The sequence below is a fragment of the Malus sylvestris genome, chromosome 15, assembly GCF_916048215.2.
Source record: "Malus sylvestris chromosome 15, drMalSylv7.2, whole genome shotgun sequence".
NCBI classification, from domain to species: Eukaryota; Viridiplantae; Streptophyta; class Magnoliopsida; order Rosales; family Rosaceae; genus Malus; species Malus sylvestris.
Genome location: NC_062274.1, coordinates 30,654,705 through 30,673,669, shown reverse-complemented (window position 1 = coordinate 30,673,669; position 18,965 = coordinate 30,654,705). Strand labels below are relative to the sequence as shown.

The window sequence follows — 18,965 nt, the reverse complement described above, 5'->3', positions numbered from 1 at the left end:
ACCAAGTTGCTTGGGGAGGTTGAGATGGATGCATCACAAAAGAGAAAGAAAGAGAGGAGGCTGAGATGGCGACAACGTCGTCGTCAAATCCGATGAAGAAGGGATTGGTGTTCCAGAAAATCACGGCCAACAACTTGAAAAATCGTATGCCTTTGCCTCCCGTCAACGACGAAGAAGAGAGCCAGCTTCGATTAGGGTATTGGTGATTGTGGCTTTTTGTAAATGGGAGTTGCAGAGAGGTGAGGGGGAAGGAAGGGGATCTGGGTTTGGGTTTTTTTGGTTTTTTTTAACAGGGTTAATATTATAATATTTTTAATGAATAAAAATTATTATTTTTGCCATGTGGCAGCCACATCAGCACAAATGTGGCAGCCACATCAGCATTTAACAGACAAATGGATGGAAAATCTAACGGATGTATTATTTTGAAATAAAATAGTACGTGAGGTATGAAAGTAAAATGGTTTAAAGATGTTATATGAGGTTGTAATAGATCTTAAACCTGAAGAGAATTATGTAATTTACCCAAAAATAAATTTCTCCTGCAATTAATATATAAAACTCACTCTTATCACTACAGTTCTTAATTCATATAATATAAATCAAACTTATAGCGTTTGATATCTACAAATCAAACTCAACGGAATATATAAACAAATTATAATATGAATCAAACTCACGGGGATTATTTTCATACATAAAACCACCGTCAAACGCCTTTACAAAACCAAACAACGGTCGGAACTGTGTTTAATTAACACAGTTACACAACACAAAAGCACTCTGCTTTGCTTTGCTTTTTCTTGGTACCAAAATCCTTACAAATTTACCTTTATCTCTGACAACGACACGCTTCACAGAATCAATACAAAGCACAGAGTCCAGGTGTCCATCTCAAAGTGCCTTTACTCTCTCTCTCTCTCTCTCTCTCTCTCTCTTATTATATACTGACGATAATGGCTGCTTTCTCTCTCTAAGCCGCTACATTTATAGCTGCGTTATTCCCCCCTTCTTCTTTCTGGGTCTCTGTAGTTTCCACTGCAGAGCAAAACCCAGATTTTAGCTTTCGGATCCAAGCTTTGGAACAATGGTGTTCGAGCTTCAGTTTTCTCCCAGAGGAGGAGCACTCGGTGCTCTTCTGCTGCTTCTCCTTCCAGTTTTCTTGCCCACTTTGTTCAGTCCATTGGGCCATGCTTCTCCTTCCATGTACTCGGTATGTTTCTTCCTCCTATTTAATTACCTGTTTCCCTAGGATTATACTTACTTTTTACCTGCTTGTTTTGACTGCTAGTAGTGGCAACGACTAATGAGGTTTCCTGCTTTATTTATTATTTTTTTTCTGGTGGATTTTCTGACCTTTTTGTAGTGGTTTTCGTTATTGTTCAATTTACTAATGCTGTAAACGTAAAATGTAAGATGGTGATTTCTTTGCCAAACTTAAAAGCATGGATCAGATTGCGTACATGTTTTTGCTTTGATTTGTTTACTGGAATTTTTCTAGTTGATTTGAACACCGACAAACTGAGGGAATTTTTCTAGTTGATTTGAACACCGACAAACTGAGGATCCAAGATTATCATAAGCAATTAAAGCATACGTACTAGAGCTAGAGCGTGAGTCGGTCTTTTAGGATTAGTCACTAAGCTGAATAAAAAAGTTGTTGAAATTTGATAAAATCCGCTAGAAAATTTCGGATAGGTGAGTTTTTTTTTTTTTTTGTATGCTTGGGATCATGAACACATTGTTTGACTTGTAAGAGTAGTACGGACCTTCACATTCACATTTAAATACTGCTTTTCTTTTAGGGGCTTAATGTGATGACGAAGTCGACTTTTCAGGAATGGAATGTTCCAAAATCTAAGCACCAACGCCTTCTCATGAGTGCTTTACAACGCCAAACTGTGAGTAAGAGTTGGTTAAGAAGAAGCACATTTGTTTCTTAAGTAGTTGACTGATTTGTCTGCATAAAATTCTCGACTGAAAAGAAAAAAAAAAAATCCTTACCTTGTGTAGTCAGAAGGGGAACTATCGGATCTATGGGCTCCATTGGCCAGCGAATCATGGAAACCTTGTGCAGAATCATCAGTTGCCCCTTGTGAGTAAAATAGTGTTACTTGTCTATATCCCTGTCTCTAAAGTAGTTTTACTGTAGGTTGCGGAACTAATGTGTTTTACAATGTAATACTCGCAAGTGCTACTTTTTCGGTGATTGATGCTTTTATCTCATGCAGCATTACCGGAGAAATCTGAGGGATTCATCCAAGTGTTTCTTGATGGAGGGCTGAACCAGCAGAGGATGGGGGTAGGTCTTAAAAGTTTCTGATGCATCTAATATAGATCTGTTTCAAAGTTGTATAACTACCTGGCTAGTCCTTAAATTATTTTATTTGTAGATATGTGATGCAGTAGCAGTTGCTAGAATACTGAATGCAACCCTTGTGATCCCGTACCTTGAAGTAAATCCTGTATGGCGAGATTCGAGGTATTTGTAGAAGAAACGTTGATTTTATCTTTGCACTGGTTATTCATGTTCTTGATCTCTTGAATTCTGATTGGTTCTTTTCCTTCCTTTGCAGCTCTTTCATGGATATATTTGACGTTGATCATTTCATTAATGTATTGAAGGATGATATTAGAATAGTTAAAGAGCTACCTTCTGATTTCTCGTGGAGCACGAGGGAGTACTATGCAACAGCAATCCGAGCTACGAGAGTTAAGACAGCACCTGTCCATGCTTCAGCCCACTGGTATCTAGAGAATGTATTGCCCGTAGTTCAGAGGTCAGTATCACCTGAACTTGTTGACTGAAATTATAGTGTTCTTGTTGTATAATTTTCAGACCTTAGTAGCTATTGAAGTCAATGAAAAATTATGGCTTCATATCTTAGATTTCGTATATGCTGAATTGTATGTGGTTCAGTTATGGAATAGCAGCGATTGCCCCTTTCTCCCACCGCCTGACATTTGACAACTTGCCTATGGACATCCAACGGCTACGCTGTAAGGTCAACTTTCAAGCATTAGTGTTTGTCCCTCATATTAGAGCTCTTGGAGATGCTCTGATCAGCCGCCTTAGATATCCTTCTACCAAAAGTGGGGGAGTTGGTACCAACCACTTGCAGGAGATGCCAGATGTGAAAGAAAAGCAAGGGGCAGGGAAATTTGTTGTGCTACATTTACGGTTTGATAAGGTAATGATATTCATAAAATTTGATATACATCCATTTGATTTGTCTGATTTATTTTTCCGCAAAAGTTCTGGAGCATACAGAGAAATTTTGGCATAACCTGTATGAGGAACTGCTTTATGTAAACTAGTGATGTCTGACTTGAGTGTTTTATGTTCTGGGGGACGGAAACAATGGACGGATTGTAACACATTATGTGTCACTCCCTAACTTAAACTTTATTTGTAACTATTGAAAAATATGAAAAATATGTTCTGTTTATTTTCATTCTGCAGGATATGGCAGCCCATTCGGCCTGTGATTTTGGTGGTGGAAAAGCTGAAAAACTGGCTCTGGCCAAATATCGACAAGTGATCTGGCAGGGAAGGGTCCTTAACTCCCAGTTCACTGACGAAGAGTTGAGGAGTCAGGGGCGTTGTCCATTAACTCCTGAAGAGATTGGATTGCTGCTTGCAGCTTTGGGATTTGACAACAATACTCGCCTCTATCTTGCTTCCCACAAGGTTCTTAGTTTTCCTTCTGTCCAACTCATGTCTTATCCGAGTGAATTGGCAAATTTCAATTAGGAAAGTCAATTTCGTTTTGTTTTCTTCAGGTATACGGTGGGGAAGCTAGGATTGCAACTTTGCGAAAATTGTTTCCACTTATGGAAGATAAAAAGAGCCTTGCTTCTTCAGAAGAACGGGCCCAAATCAAAGGAAAGGCTTCTCTGTTAGCAGCGGTTGATTACTACGTTAGCATGCACAGTGACATCTTCGTTTCTGCTTCTCCAGGAAACATGCACAATGCACTGGTAAGACTTGTAAATATCTTTTTATCAATTCTACGAGATCATGTATTCTCATTACCATGTTCGGTACTTTCAACTCGTGAGGGTTGTCTCGCACCTGCATAATGTCTTTGAGCACCCATCCTTACACGAAGGCACAAGATTTTCACAGCAATTGGGAGCACCGTATATTTGTTTTCACATCCTCTCCATTTGATAATGCTCTACAACTCATAAGATGCTGACTAAAAAATTTATGTCAACAGGTAGGGCACCGAACTTACGAGAACTTGAAGACCATCAGGCCAAGTATGTCACTACTGGGCCAGCTCTTCCTAAACAAAACCCTTAGCTGGTCGGAATTCCAGCAGTCGGTAGTAAAAGGGCACGAAAACAGGCAAGGGCAAATCAGGATCAGAAAGCCTAAGCAGTCCATATACACCTATCCTGCTCCCGACTGCATGTGCGAGGGATGAGTTTACTGTGATAGCGGAGGAGGCTAAAGGGAGTTCGAGTTCGACATCTCATTATTGGTAAATAAAGAACAATGCCGATTTCCGTTGCTCGTAAAACTACATAGCTGATATTTTTCGATAGGATGCAAAGGGTGTGATAGGTGGAAGAATAACGTAGAAGTGGAGTTGTAAACTTGTAATATTTGTTGACGGGTTCGGATGTAATTGACCTTTAGGGCAATACCCTTACAAAGAAACAAATGTGTTTGTTCTGGTTCCGACTTACATGTAATGTATACGCAAGCAATCATTTTATCCAGTCCAATAAGAACATGCCAAATTGCAAAAGTCCCCGGCCATCCTCTACTACTACACCATTTCCAGCAACTACATCGCTCCACAAGTGTGGAGGATTTTGCTGTGATCTGTTGTGCACGTGTGTGTGATTGCTAACATTTATCAAGTGGGTGGGTCTTGTAATATGGTCAAAATCATCAAATGCACGCATGAGTGACTGATCGTAGCATACTTTATTGAAGCAGAATGAAATCCAATCAGCCCGCCGCAAAATGGCATACCCTGTTTGCAAGAGTAACGAAAACTAGTGTGTGTAAACGACAATGTACAGTGCCCTGTTCTAAAAGAGACTAGGGAATTGCATGGCGCAAAAGCTACGACTCCCTCGATCTTCCTAAACTCAATCATTTCCAGATGTTGACCCTGGTGCAGCCGGAACCTGATCATTTTTCTTACCCTTAATAGGAGATGCAGTTCCATTGTGGGAAGGAGCCAAATCGTTTGCCTCTGCATGAGCCGAAGGGGAAGCCATCGCCTCCTCAATCGGAAGGGTTCTCTTTGAGCCCTCTAAAGCAACACCAAGCACTATGTTTTCTTCTATAGCAGGCCTTGATATTGGTGGCTCGGGAACAGGCGTCCTTTCACCTTCCTGTTTCACTGGAGAAGTCGTTGATCCACTTGCAGTCTTTTGTTGCTTTCTGTCAGAGTTCTGCACCGAATTATTAGATGCTATGCCCGTTGCTCTGGAGTCAGAATCAGACTTTTCAGTGTCTCTAGAATTTGACTTGGAGACCGAATTAAGTGTTGACTTCACTGTTTCTTTGTCACTAACTTTGGGATTAGATGTAGATGATTTTGCACCCTTCGGGTCCTCCTTTGTGTTTGAATTTGGCGTTTCTCCACTCTTGGCACCTGCTGTGGTATCAGATGTTGGTGTTTCTCTGGTCTTGGAGTCAGATACTGATGTTGCTCCGGCTTTAGAATCTGACTTGGTGTCAGAAGTTGGTGTTTCTCTGGCCTTGGAGTCAGGAGATGGCCGCATTGTGGCCTTCCCATCTCGCTCTCCACTGGTTTGCGTACGACTCCTTTTTTTATCTTCTCCATTGATTTTGTATGAGGGTTCAATCAGTATGAATGGGCGTCTGGATCTTGCTCCAGCATGGTTATACATTGAATCTGCAAATGGCACACTGTCCAAATCGGGATCACTATACATTTTCTGAACCGTACGAATTGGTGTGGCAAGTCGGGCCTTGTGATGGCTAATGACTCTAAGAAGATCCAACATTATAGCTTCCTGTTTAGTCAAACATTCAGTACACTTCAAATGAGCATAACCTTCAATATATCAAGGAAACAGAAATCATGATGGCAGATTATTATGTAACAAACATTCAGGCAAGAACGAATCTGGTTATAATAGTCCAGAATCACAGTATGGCAAGAACATTGTCTGCCATTTTTGTGTCGTCATTGGTGGTGGCACAATGAAGTCAACCAGTTTGTTATCTTGTATCTGTAAGTAAATTGATAAAACCCTTAAATTGTTTTGACATCTTCTGTGCTACTTTCTGAGCTTCCAGGATCTTAGAAGAAAAAGGACACTTATTCAGTTATGTTATCAGTATTTCAAGTCGTGATCTCCATAACTCTATTATGAGGCTTAGTGTACCAGCGGCATCATCACATGGCAAATTCATCAACAAACTTAAAATCCTATCTAATACAATTTTCGGATGAAGGAATTGGTTCACTAGAGAACTATTTTTTTTTTTTTTTGTTTTTTGACTAAGTCAAGTGTATCCCAAAGGCTTCGTAGGCCCAAGGACTAATCCCTCCGGTGCATGTGAAATGCTCCAACTGTGCATTGCAGCACAGTGCCTGACCTCTTTGATAGCTTCGGGGTTCGAATTTTGATCTATTAAATGAAACAGGAGTGTTTGGGAGCTAAGCCAATGGATACTTCTATTAATCCTAACGTCAAATTTGACGAGGTGTGAGACCCAGATGTTGTTAGCCATTCAGATGCTGACTGTGCAGAAGATCTCACTTGGCCTAAATTAAGAAGAAAACTGTGGCTGTGAGATCATCAGAGCTATGGCTCACACGACATGTGAGAATTTGTGGGTGAAACCTTTTTTTAACAAGAAAGACGTGCGTGTGACAGTACTCCATGAGAATGTTTCAGGATAATAAAGTCTATATGCATCTATAAGTACTTTGATATTTCACGAGAGGACGAGACATCAACATGGATTATATTTTGTAAGAAATGGATTGTGAGGCTATGGACTACCAGTAATTTGCAATTTCATGAGAGGATGAAACATATCAGCATGGATTGTTATTTCGTGAGAGACAGGAATACAAAGAAAAACTTAAGTCTATGAAAAGTGGGGAGATGTCTTTACCAGGGATTTAGGGAAAAGAAATTCCTTCTGATTTAAAAATATTTGACATGGCAGTTATTTATGCTCCTAGTTGAGGGGCGGTGGTATGAGTATAGATCATAGTATAATCATTATGTAGTGGGGGTTAATGTAGTTAAAGATGTTTTAACACACACACACACACATACACACACAAAGAGACGCACACACCCAGACAGAGAGACGCGCGTGCACACACCCACACCCACGAGTGAGCGTGCACACAGATAGGGTCAGGATTGGGGGACACAGATCATGTGACGTAACACTAAACACTTCTAGTACATCTATATAATCAATATAAAAGCACAAGGCCCAGAATAAAGAATAGAAAAAAAATTAAACTCTCTGAAGTGATCATCCTGTAACAGCATGCATTTCAATCATACTTTGCAAACTACATTTGTATCCATATCCTTATAAACTAAATGTATCTCGGGTATGAGGTTTTTGGTGCATGCAAGGTTTGGGGTGAAACATGCAAGGAAAAAGGGCTTCTAATTTGAGTAAGTGGCTAAGAAATTGTTATCTTTCCTTCAAAGTTAGCATATTGTAATTAAGCCTTGATTATGGTAAATTGAGGTCAGCTAATTGGAAGGTAGAACAATTATTTTCTGAATTAAAATGTCCTTACCTTAACGCACAGATACTCTTCATAATGTGACGTCTTCACAAAACAGGAAATCAAGATCTGCAACACGCAAAAAATATACATATTAAACATATAATTGTCAAAAGATAAAACACATACAATTGTCAAGAAAAACACATTCAACATATACTTCTGTTGTTGAGACTATGAACACATGCTCATTGTTCAGTGTAAGAACATTTACGCATACATATTTAAGCATTTTGAATTAAACAATTACTTGTTATCTGTTTGGTAACACCTTATTTGGATGCTGTGCACTGGGTACGACCTTTTACCTTTTACCTTTTTAGTCTCATTTCACAAGGAGCCGTTATTTTAAACAATACAAAACAAAACAGGACTGCAGGGTAACTATTTTTTTTAATGGCAATAGTAACAACTCCCTAAAAACTATAGACAAACTTTTAAATAATTTTTATTTTATTTTCAGGTAGACCTGTAAACGGGTTGGATTCGGATCGGATCAGCCTTGATCCATATCCGGATCCATTCATAATTGGATTAATGGATCCGGATCCTATTTGGATCATTTGATTTGACTTGTCAATCCAGATCCGATTAGCATAGGATCGGATCCTTATCGGATTTAATTTAAGACATAGAAAAGATAAAAATATCATTAGTAACCTCCATCTTTTATTATATTTTTCTATTTTTCATTTAAAGTTTCATGTTGAATAATAAGAAAATAGAATATAAGTGTATTTTTATTGCATAAACAACTTAAACTACCATTATACAAAAGTATAAATAATATAAAAATCAAATAATACGTTATATTAAGTTGAATCGGATCATTATTGGATTGGATCCACCTCGACCCATATCCATATCCATTATAATCGAATTATCAGATTCATATCTTATCCGGATAATCAGATTGGATGTTGTGATCCATATCCTATTAATTACATTGGATTCCATTCGGGTATGGGTCAAAATCTGATCCATTGACAGGTCTATTTGCAGGTTTATGTATTCTCCCCCACTTCCTCACATCTCTCTCCCTCCCTCCTTCTAACCTAAGTAAAACAACAAAAGTTATTGCCAGACTTCTGTTATCCTCCCTCACTCCTTCCTTGCATCTCTCTCTTAAGTGAAAAAAGGAAAGTTATCCAACATAACAGCATATCTACTGATTTAAGACTAAGGTGCTACTTGGTTTTTTAATTTCACCAACTTTTTGTCAATTTACTTCAGAATAAAGAGGTTGTATCGTAACTTCAAAGCTCAAAATGATCTAAAACGGAAATTATATATTGCAGAGCTCCTTCCCACATAAATGAGAAATTAACTTGAAAAACAGAATCAATACATAACTCGCAACTAAACAATGTGGATTTACAAAATAAGTAAGAACGTAAAAATGTGAATACTAACCAAAAGAGCTTGGTTTTCAGGGGTAACATTATCCAGAAATACTCTTCTATGCAACCTCTGCTGCTCAACTTGAGGGTTCTTGGACAAGACTTTGCGCATGTCTGCAACAATATTCTGCACAAAGATAAGGGCAATTAACACACTAAGTGTGAATGCAATTACATCATTGTTCTGAAAACCACAGCAGCCATTGAACCATAAGAGGAGACGACCAAAATTCAGCAACTGGAGTCACTCCTTACATTTATCTTATGGACATCCAAATGGCTGATGGCAAGGTGAGTTTTGATACGCCAATGAGTTTTTTGACTGAGATTTCTCACAACATTCACTGTGAACTGGTGGTTTGGAATGTGAACTGCTTCACGATCTTCACCTCTTATAATTGTCGGTGACCACCAACCCACATGCTGCAAGCAACAATACAAGCACAGATTACTCAGTAAGTAAAAAATATTTCAGCAAACCAATGTGTTTTCATATAACTGCATAGTTTTCAGTTATAAATAAGTATAATTTACCATGAAAGAATGCATACTATCTATCTTTAGTCTTACTCCTGTTGTCACTTTATCCGAGTGCATGAATTTTCAAAACTCTAATACAAACCTCAACAGTTCCAGATACATCATAGCCTTCGATTTTTGTTTGAATCCATTCATTTGCAACAAAAGGGCGAGTCGCATGAATCATTACACTTGACAGGAAATTGGTGAAGATCTAGATTTAAAAATAATAGGTCAAAAATTAAACAAGCGTGGATATTTAAAGGAAAATAAGAAAAATTGGTAAAGAATTTCAGGATTTCACCTCACGACCAGCCAGAGTCAATAGTACTGTCCCAAGACCTCCTGCAGTAAGCCACCTTTGGGTAGAGAAACCTAGCAACTCCATGAATAACGAAACAGCAGCAACCCATACTGCAGAGTAAACAGCCTTCCCGGCAAATTGAAAACCCATCTGCCAAAAAAAAAAAAAAAAAGAAAAAGAGCTCTCATTCTTTGTGAAAACAACTACAATTCTTCACACAGAGTGAGATTAAATATATCTAAGGAACAATTATGGCACGCAACACATACATTTCTTGTAGTACTGGAGTCACTACTCTCCATAAAAAATTTCTGTGCTTGTTGAATCGCACTGCATGAATATATTACAATTAGTTATCAAGGAGGTCAATAAGCGTTACAACTTATAGATTGTCAATTGCATTGAAAAGAACAAATCAGTACAGCACAAATATATCAGCGAAGCCTTCTTGTTGATTGGTCCAATGAAACATCAAGAAATAAAAAGGCCAAGTAAATATATTAAAGTTTGCATATAACATAATCAAGCAAGAAGACTAAACCACAAAAAAGGCTGACCTTGATAAACAATAGGCAAATGCCAGAACAGTTGACAATGATCTTATAAAATCCAAAAGCCGTTTCTTAACAGCCTGGCTAGCTTCTGTAGATAGAACGACTGGATCCAATGCCCTACAAGAAAGCCACTATGATCAATACAGGCTTCACATTAAAATTTCACAACTATTTCTCTAGTGTTACGTTACGACGGAACTTTTGGGCCTGTTTGGTACCTTTTCTCATGTTTACTTCAGTTATTATTTTATTTCTCAAGATGAGGAAAATATATGGGGGAATGGAGGATGAAGAGGGTGGTGGGAGGGAGGAGGGAGAAATAAAGAACACATGAAACGAAAGTTCAAAAGAAGAAGAAAATACTTCAAATAGGTTTTTAGTTTTCATTTTATGTACCATTCTGTATGCATTTCTTGCACCTTCCTCCACTCTTCTTCATCCCTCCTCCCTCCTTGACATCAAGTAGAAAGAGAGATGCAACTCAATTCATATGTATGAAAATTCAATCACTCCAAGTTGTGTTAAAAATTAGCCATGAAATTAGTATAGAAGATACCGTATTATGTTGAATCTTCTAAAGTAAAACTAGATGTTAAGGTTGCCTTCACTTATGAAATTTTCTATCTCCGTCCCCGTCCCTTAGTCACCTGTGTTTTCTCTTTCTGGGATACAGACACTAATGCCTTACTGCAGTTTTGGAGGTGTGGTGCTGGAAGGAGAAACTTGGTTGGTGGGAAAGTAGAATGGGTTGTTGCACCTCACGGTGCTGATCACATAGACGAAGGGAAAATGATAGTCAAACTTTTGAGGGTGTTGAGTGTTCTCTTTAAAGACTCTAAGGTCCAAATCCACTATTGACATCCGTTTGAGACAATATTCCTTCCTTATCTTCTTCAGAGCTTGTAGTTTTCGAATTTTTCTGACTGCAAATTTTGCTTAAGGGAGGGTAGGGGTTTGGATCTTTTGTAACACTCACCGTGAAAAAGATATGACATAAAATTATAATTATTCATAAAAATACAACATCGAGACACCTGCAAATGAGAATTGCTCCTGTCCAAAGCAGCAAAGGTTGAATATATGAGGTTGTCACGTAATGCGTATTGCTCTTTTTCCAACTACTATCACTCTTCTGCAGGACAGCATGAAAGGTTTTAGATAACATCATCAAGTGTCTGTCCAATTCAGAAGCACAGGCAAAATACTGTATTATACAAAATAAACCAAGAACACATAAGAAGATAAGCATACTTGAAGGACCAGATTTCTGATCAGGCGCATAAGTGGTGGAAGACCCCATACGGAAAAAATAATGAGGCCAACTGATGGAACCAATTTGAATACAAGAGGACAACCTTGCAAAGCATTATATGATCTGCATAATAATATGAATAACTCTTTATAAATTTTAGGAAAGAAGATTATACAAATCCGAAATATAGAGTACTTAAGATAACAGCATTTGACATCATAAACTGATAGAAACATAAAAACCCAGACAAAATCACCAGCTGAACAGACAAGGAATACGAAAAATTACAAAGCAAGCAAAAGCACCAAGATTTCCAAACTCGATGTACTTGTTAGACTTTAGTATTCATATCTAAGTAGTTCTATTGTAAACTACCATCACCCCTAGAGATCGAAATAGCATTTTGAGCAGCCCACCTGGTGCCTATACGTAGGAAGAGTCAAAGTATACTAATGACATAATACATCAAAATACTGTTCTAAAAACTCATCCAGGTTGATCAGGGGAAAGGAGTATGGACATTGATTTCCAAAGTAAAATGATGCCATGCTCATATATTGGTAAAAAGGTAATATGTTTGCTTAGGTTAAAAATCAAGTAAAATTTGTCAAACACTGTTTTTAACACAAAACTAAAAGAATAAAAATAAATAGGACAAAAGATTGAAAGGAAAGTATAGAGTAAAGCAACAAAGTGTAGTCATGCATAAGTCACTGTAAGATTGAAAGATCAGAAATGGTAAGAAGTATGGGTACTTTTATTATAATGCACAAAACTATAGTTACATGTGTTATCATAGAATAATAAAATTAAGAAACCATAACTATAAGGAATGCATATGACATGTTTATAACACACTTAAAAGAAAAAACCTTGTCAACGCCATCGCAGCTGTCTTCAAGCCATGTTGGCCTGATGTTAGCACGGAATGGCACTTAAATGCTTGATATCTGTGAGATACAGTATGTAAGGGCCTGTATACATTGTCTGACAAACTCATACTCCAAGAATCCTGCTTCTGAAACTGTAAAGAAGAGATGATCTCAAGATTTTTCCTGAAAGTTACTAAATTTCTAAAGAAGAGAGCATCACTAAATAGTATCACAATCTCTGTCACTAATAGGCCCAACCCATTTCCAATTTAATGCCGGTGGGGGAAAGAGGGAGAGGGGGAGGGGCGGGGTGGGGGCAGCATAAAATGAGCACTAGCAATACTAAACATGCCTTGGACTTTATTTTCTTTCTGCGTGCATTGTTTGCCAACAGACTTGCGCAGCGTTATCGTAAGCGCTTGATCATGAGATTTAATTTTAGGGTGGACGGCTGGAGCCTACACTCTAAAGAGATAAGGCACGAAATATAATAATGTGATGAAAGGGAAGTACTTAGTAGATGAAACTTCTTTAGTAGATGAAACTTCTTTTGTGCTTAAAATGTATGCTTAAACTAAACACACATAGGGTAATGTTCCCTTGCCAACCTTACGTTGCCATACTGTGATTGTGAATCTAGACCACAGCTACATCAAGAATCCACCTAATTAATGGTAAAATTCATAATCTGTTGTGTTGCCAGACAGTATAGTAAGAGAACAATTCCCTATATGTACCATCTACAATAATCCAGAAAAGTAACTCAGCAATATTTTTACTACATAAAAAATCTAAATATCCATCTTCTCAATGGGAAAGAAAATGGAACAATTATGAACTCATACCACAAATCTTGATGTAAGGCCGGTGTTTAAGGAATGTAACTTGTCCCTTTCTATTCCACACTGCAAAGAATAAAATTACTTTAGGATTGAAAACACTCTCGCAATAATATTGAAATAGGAATTAAAACGATAAAGCTTCATAGTACCTTAAATTGTTCTCTGTACCTCTGATTCTTGCAAAGTCCCAATCCATGGGACAATTGCAATGAACCAGCAAGAACCATTATTGGGTTGAAATTAGAAGGTCAGATCATAACAAAACTCAAAGCCACCTTCAAAATTCAATTGATATGGATAAAGTGATCAACTAGTCTTTCACAACGTTGCAAGCCCAGAACCAGCTTATGCTAGTCACAGATTCTAGCAAGCCCTGAAACATGAAAACATATCATCAAATTCAAAGCTAAACACAAGAACACTTCCAAAATGAAATAACATCAAGTAATCGCTCAAACATTAGTAAATTCTTGATGCATGAACTACCACATAATAGAGAAAATATTAAACGGGAAACATGGTAGTTTACCAAACTCGTGACTGAATCAACTATAGTAACATGATCACTGAAAAGTGTAGGGCAATCCATTCCATTCACATTCTATTTAACCCTTCAGTCTTGTGCTCACACATTGGTTTCTTCACAAGCCTTCATGTTACTCTAAACCTAAAACCGTGGCTAATCTTTGGCGGGTTTTCCTTTTGGGAAACACCACCCTCTACCTTGAATCTCATCAGCCCCACGGGAACGCTAAACTTCGAAAAATCAAATGAACCCACATGTTAAATTTCAGTCCGAAAGTAATTCTCACTGTCTAAATTCCATTGACCGAAACCGAAAACCAAAAATTTCCCCCCTCCATATAAGGATTTTTGCATGAGTTCTTAAATTACATGGAATAATTCTAACAAAAATCAATACGAAAGGAAGGCAAGTTACCAAAACTCAAAATTATTTAGAAAAGCAAAAATTGCTGAAAAGTAAACTATAGATATATATAGATATTATTATATAAACACTAAAATTTCTGCTAACTGACATGATATATGCAATATTTGAGCTCAATAATTTGAGGAAAAAAAGGGATGAAAATTTAGAGTGTAAAAGATGACCTCGTAGGCTATGTAGAGCGACGACGGATTGGAATATCGGAGGCTTCAGAGGGTTCTCGATGCAATTTGGAGGCTGGTTTTCGTATTCTTGTATGGAAATCAAAGGTAGGCGAGCGACGAAATGAAAGACGAGGAAGAACAAAAAATTTCTATTTGTTTCCCGAGGAATGTTTGGTTTTTTGGTACTCCAGCCAGATTCGCAATCGGCATATTCTTTTGGGTTAATTTCATGTTTACCCCTAACTTTTGTGGGTTTCCATTCTGGTCCTTTTTATTTTTTGTCCCAATTTTGTTTTGATACGACGGTAGTGAAGGGCGGAGAACATAGAGATTACCAATCAATAAATCAAACATAATTGTTCCCCAAAATAAATAAATAAATAAATAATCAAACATAATTTAGTATAGAGAACCCTACTCTGAAGTGGGATTTTATTCTTGCTATTCTGGCTGCCTTTGCTATGCAGCCTGCAATGATTAATTGGATTAAAAGCTACATCTCTTTTCTATGTTGTCGATTTCTGTGAGTAGTGAGCTTGTGGGTTATTTTGTGAGCTATTGCTATGGAGATGTTGCCCCGTATTATCAATGTTAAAGGTCCTATTGACTGGTCTCTTGTGGTTTGGCAAACATGTCTCAACGTGGATCTTCATTATTTAACTTCTTATAAGGGATAAGTTATCTACTATTGGGAATTAATGTGGGATGGCAAGCCCCACATCGACCAAAACCTTAAGTTAATAAGGCTTTATAAATGAGGGCTCCTCACTTATAATCAAAATGGCTTAAGGCTACCCATAGACCTTGTGGCCTTAGGCTTGGGCTTTGTATTGGGTATATATTAATACGAGCTCTTGGGCTCGGGCAGATGACTTAAGTATTAAGTTAAGAATGATTTCAAAGGGTTGTAACTGCATTTAACAGTTGCAAATGTTCAAATTAAGCCATTCCATATATGGCTGCAGGGTTAAACGAATTCATTCAATAAAAAAACTCTCCTCTTACTCTTTCACTAAGAAACACATATCAATTCGCCAAGAATTCAAGTTCGAGTGCAAGAACTTGAATTAAATAGTTGTATCCTGCAAGATAGACGTCTATAAACTACTGCACTGGTGTGGAGGCGTATTTCTATCTTAAGAGATTGTTACTACAAGCCTCTATCTTCCGAAATCAAGTTAGTAATAATTGTTGTGATTTATTTACAACTTCGTTTATATTCATATTGTGGTGTGATTATATACTGTAATTATATTTCAATATAATCTATGTAATTATTATATATATATATATAGGGAATTGTTATTAGCTCTCCAAAAATCTCATTCAACACTCCAAACTTTCTATATTAGGAAAGAAAAATACACTTGTGAGGAGCGTAGAATGAGATTTTTAGAATGTCAATAATACTTCTCATATATATATATATATATATATATATATATATATATATATATATATATATATTATATAATCTATTTTTGATTAGTTCTAGCAATCTAAAACAGAAATATGGATCAACCAAAGGTTGGTGTCGTCAAGCAACATGTTGAGAAACCTGAGAAATTCAAGGGAGTTGATTTGAAACGGTGGCAACAGAAGATGTTTTACTTGACAACTCTTAATTTGAGTCATGTCATTACTTCTAAGGCCCCTAAAGCACCAGAAGAGAGAGATATCCCTACCGAAATTATGCAAGCTATAGAAGCTTGGACTCACAATGAATTTATGTGCAGGAACTACATTCTGAATGCTTTGGATGACTCCTTGTATGACATTTATTCATCATATAAGACGGCTAGGGAACTATGGGAGTCTTTGAACAAAAAATATAAGTTTGAAGTGGCTAGTTCCAAGAAGTTTGTGATAAAAAAAAGTTCTGAATTACAAGATGAGTAATACCAAGTCCGTTGTCAAGTAAGTTGAAGCACTCTAAGTGATTGTTCTTAAGTTAGATCTGGGTTTGAAAGAAGGCTTCGTGGTTGGCTCTATCATAAAGAAACTGCATTCTAATTGAAATGACTTCAAGATTTATCAGAAGCATCTAATTAAAGACATGAGTATGGATAAACTAATTCTCAAACTATGTGTGGAAGAGAATCATCGCAAGAATGAGAAGTATGATGCCTCATTACTGGAGGCAAAAGCTAATATTGTGGAAAGAGGAGACTCACACAAGGCACAACCTCATCAGAAAAACAAAAGCAATGATGCTGCAAAGAAAGCACGTATTGATGTGAAAGGAAAAACCTTCAAGAAAGTCAAATGAGGTTGTTGGGTTTGTGGAAAGACATGTTATAGGGCAAAGGATTGTTGCCACAAGAAGGATCAGAATGTCTGTTGAGAATTCCAATTAAGCAAACATTGCAAAAGACATGTTTGTTGGTGTTGTATTTGGGGTCACTTTATTGACCAATTCCAATGACTGGTGAGTTGATACATGAGCAACAAGGCATGTTTATGCTGATCAGAATATGTTTGTCTCTTACCAATCGATTGATGGTGGAGAAAATCTGTACATGAGAAATGCAACTGCATCTGCCATTGTAGGGAAAAGAAAAGTGACGCTCAAACTCACTTATGAGAAAGAGCTTTCACTCACCAATATTCTGCATGTTCCTGATATTCGAAAGAATTTGATTTCTAGTTCGCTTCTTAGCAACAAAGGTTTCAAGTTAATGTTTGAACCTGAAAAGTTTGTACTCACCAAGGGTGAGGTGTATGTGGGAAAGGGCTACTTGGCTGAGAGGCTCTTCAACTGAATGTACTTTCTGCTGATGCTATTAATAATAATAATAAGCCTAGTGCTTCTTTTGCTTACTTGATTGAGTCTTCTACTTTATGGCATGCAAGATTAGGACATGTTAATTTTCGTTCTCTTCAAAGAATGGTTAATTTAGGCCTGTTGCCCAAATGTTTCACGAACGAAGTATCTAAATGTGAGATATGCACATAAGCCAAATATGCTCGACATTTATATAAATCGGTGGAAAAATCCAATGAAGTACTTGGTCTAATCCATAGTGATCTTTGTGATTTCAAGTCCACACCAACTCATGGAGGAAAAAATTACTTTATTTACTTCATTGACGATTGCAGCAAGTATTGTTATGTCTATTTGATACATAGTACGAGTGAAGCTTTAAACATGTTTAAAACATTTAAACCCGAAGTTGAAAATCAACTAGACAAAAGAATAAAAGTCTTAAGGTCAAATAGAGGTGGTAAATCCGAATCTAATGACTTTGCATAATTTTGTTCAACACGTGGAATTGTACATCAAACGACAGCACCATATACTCCTTAACAAAACGGAGTTACTGAACGTAAAAATCGGACCTTGAAAGATATGATTAATTCCATGTTAGACAATTCTCCACATGAGAAAACTAATTAGTTTCCTTTTGAAATCTGGAAAGAAAAGTTACCTACATATAAAATGTTGAAGGTGTGGGGGGTTGTCTTGCTAAAGTTCAAGTACCTCTTCCGAAGAGACAAAAACTTGGACCTAAAACCGTGGATTGTTTATTTAAGTGTCAAGCCAATAATAGTGCAGCATATAGATTTTTGGTTCATAAATTTGAAATTGTAAACATCACATAAATACAATACTTGAATTTGCAGAAGCCAAGTTCTTTGAGGAAAATTTTCCTTAGAAATATAGGTCATATACTTTTAATCAAAGAGTACATAATGATACAACAAGAAATAATGAAAACCAAGATTTGGAACCACGAAAAAGTAAAAGAGCAAAATTTGCAAAGGATTTTGGTCTTGATTTTTTTACTTATCTAACCAAAGAAGAATCTCAAACTTATAATGCTTCATTGGAATCTTTTGAAGCACTTTATTGGAAAGTAGCTATTCAAAGTGAAATGGAATCTATCATGCAAAAAAATACATAGGAATTGGTTAATTGCCTCCGGGTAATAAACCAATTGGATACTGCAAACAAACAAAGATGTGATTAACTCCACAAAGAAAATGCTAAATTATGGTTTTGATATGAAAGATATTGGAATAGATGATGTGATTATTGGAGTTCGAATTCTAAGAAATTCAGATGGATATGTTCTAACTCAATCCTATTATGTAGAAAAGGTTTTGAAGAGGTTTGGACATTATGATTGTAAACCTGCAGTAACTCCATTTGATCAAATTAATAAACTTACTAAGAATGAAGAAGATAACATATATCAATTGGAGTATACACAAGTTATAGGTTGCTTGATGTACGATATGAATTGTACAAGACCTGATATCGCTTATTCATTAAGAGATTAAGTAGGTATTCAAGTAATCCTGGAATAGATCATTGGAATGCTTTAATTAATAAGGGTATTAAAATA

At 36.9% G+C, this 18,965-nt stretch overlaps 2 protein-coding genes across 3 annotated transcripts; one reads left to right on the top strand and one right to left on the bottom strand.

Annotated features, from left to right (window-relative positions):
* Window positions 1-922: 922 nt before the first annotated feature.
* Window positions 923-4,756, top strand: LOC126605445 (O-fucosyltransferase 31-like). Of its 2 annotated transcripts, none has more exons than XM_050272848.1 (10): window positions 923-1,213; window positions 1,839-1,901; window positions 2,014-2,095; window positions 2,232-2,302; window positions 2,394-2,482; window positions 2,577-2,780; window positions 2,921-3,191; window positions 3,464-3,691; window positions 3,784-3,981; window positions 4,224-4,756. In XM_050272848.1, the coding sequence occupies exons 1-10, from the start codon at window positions 1,088-1,090 to the stop codon at window positions 4,431-4,433; spliced, it is 1,542 nt and encodes a 513-aa protein (XP_050128805.1). In that variant the 5' UTR covers window positions 923-1,087; the 3' UTR covers window positions 4,434-4,756. The 2 variants fall into 2 exon arrangements, with proteins under 2 accessions (XP_050128805.1, XP_050128804.1); XM_050272847.1 differs by having other exon boundaries at window positions 924-1,213; window positions 1,806-1,901.
* Window positions 4,757-4,923: 167 nt separating this feature from the next.
* On the bottom strand, window positions 4,924-14,798 carry LOC126605444 (mechanosensitive ion channel protein 2, chloroplastic-like). The gene is made up of 14 exons (XM_050272846.1): window positions 14,617-14,798; window positions 13,653-13,876; window positions 13,507-13,566; window positions 12,662-12,813; window positions 11,789-11,912; window positions 11,572-11,669; window positions 10,541-10,654; window positions 10,253-10,313; window positions 9,984-10,133; window positions 9,783-9,893; window positions 9,416-9,583; window positions 9,174-9,287; window positions 7,773-7,829; window positions 4,924-6,006 (listed from the first exon to the last, which is right to left on the bottom strand). Exons 2-14 carry the CDS (start codon window positions 13,728-13,730, stop codon window positions 5,110-5,112), a joined length of 2,184 nt encoding a protein of 727 aa, XP_050128803.1. The 5' UTR covers window positions 13,731-13,876; window positions 14,617-14,798; the 3' UTR covers window positions 4,924-5,109.
* Window positions 14,799-18,965: the final 4,167 nt, after the last annotated feature.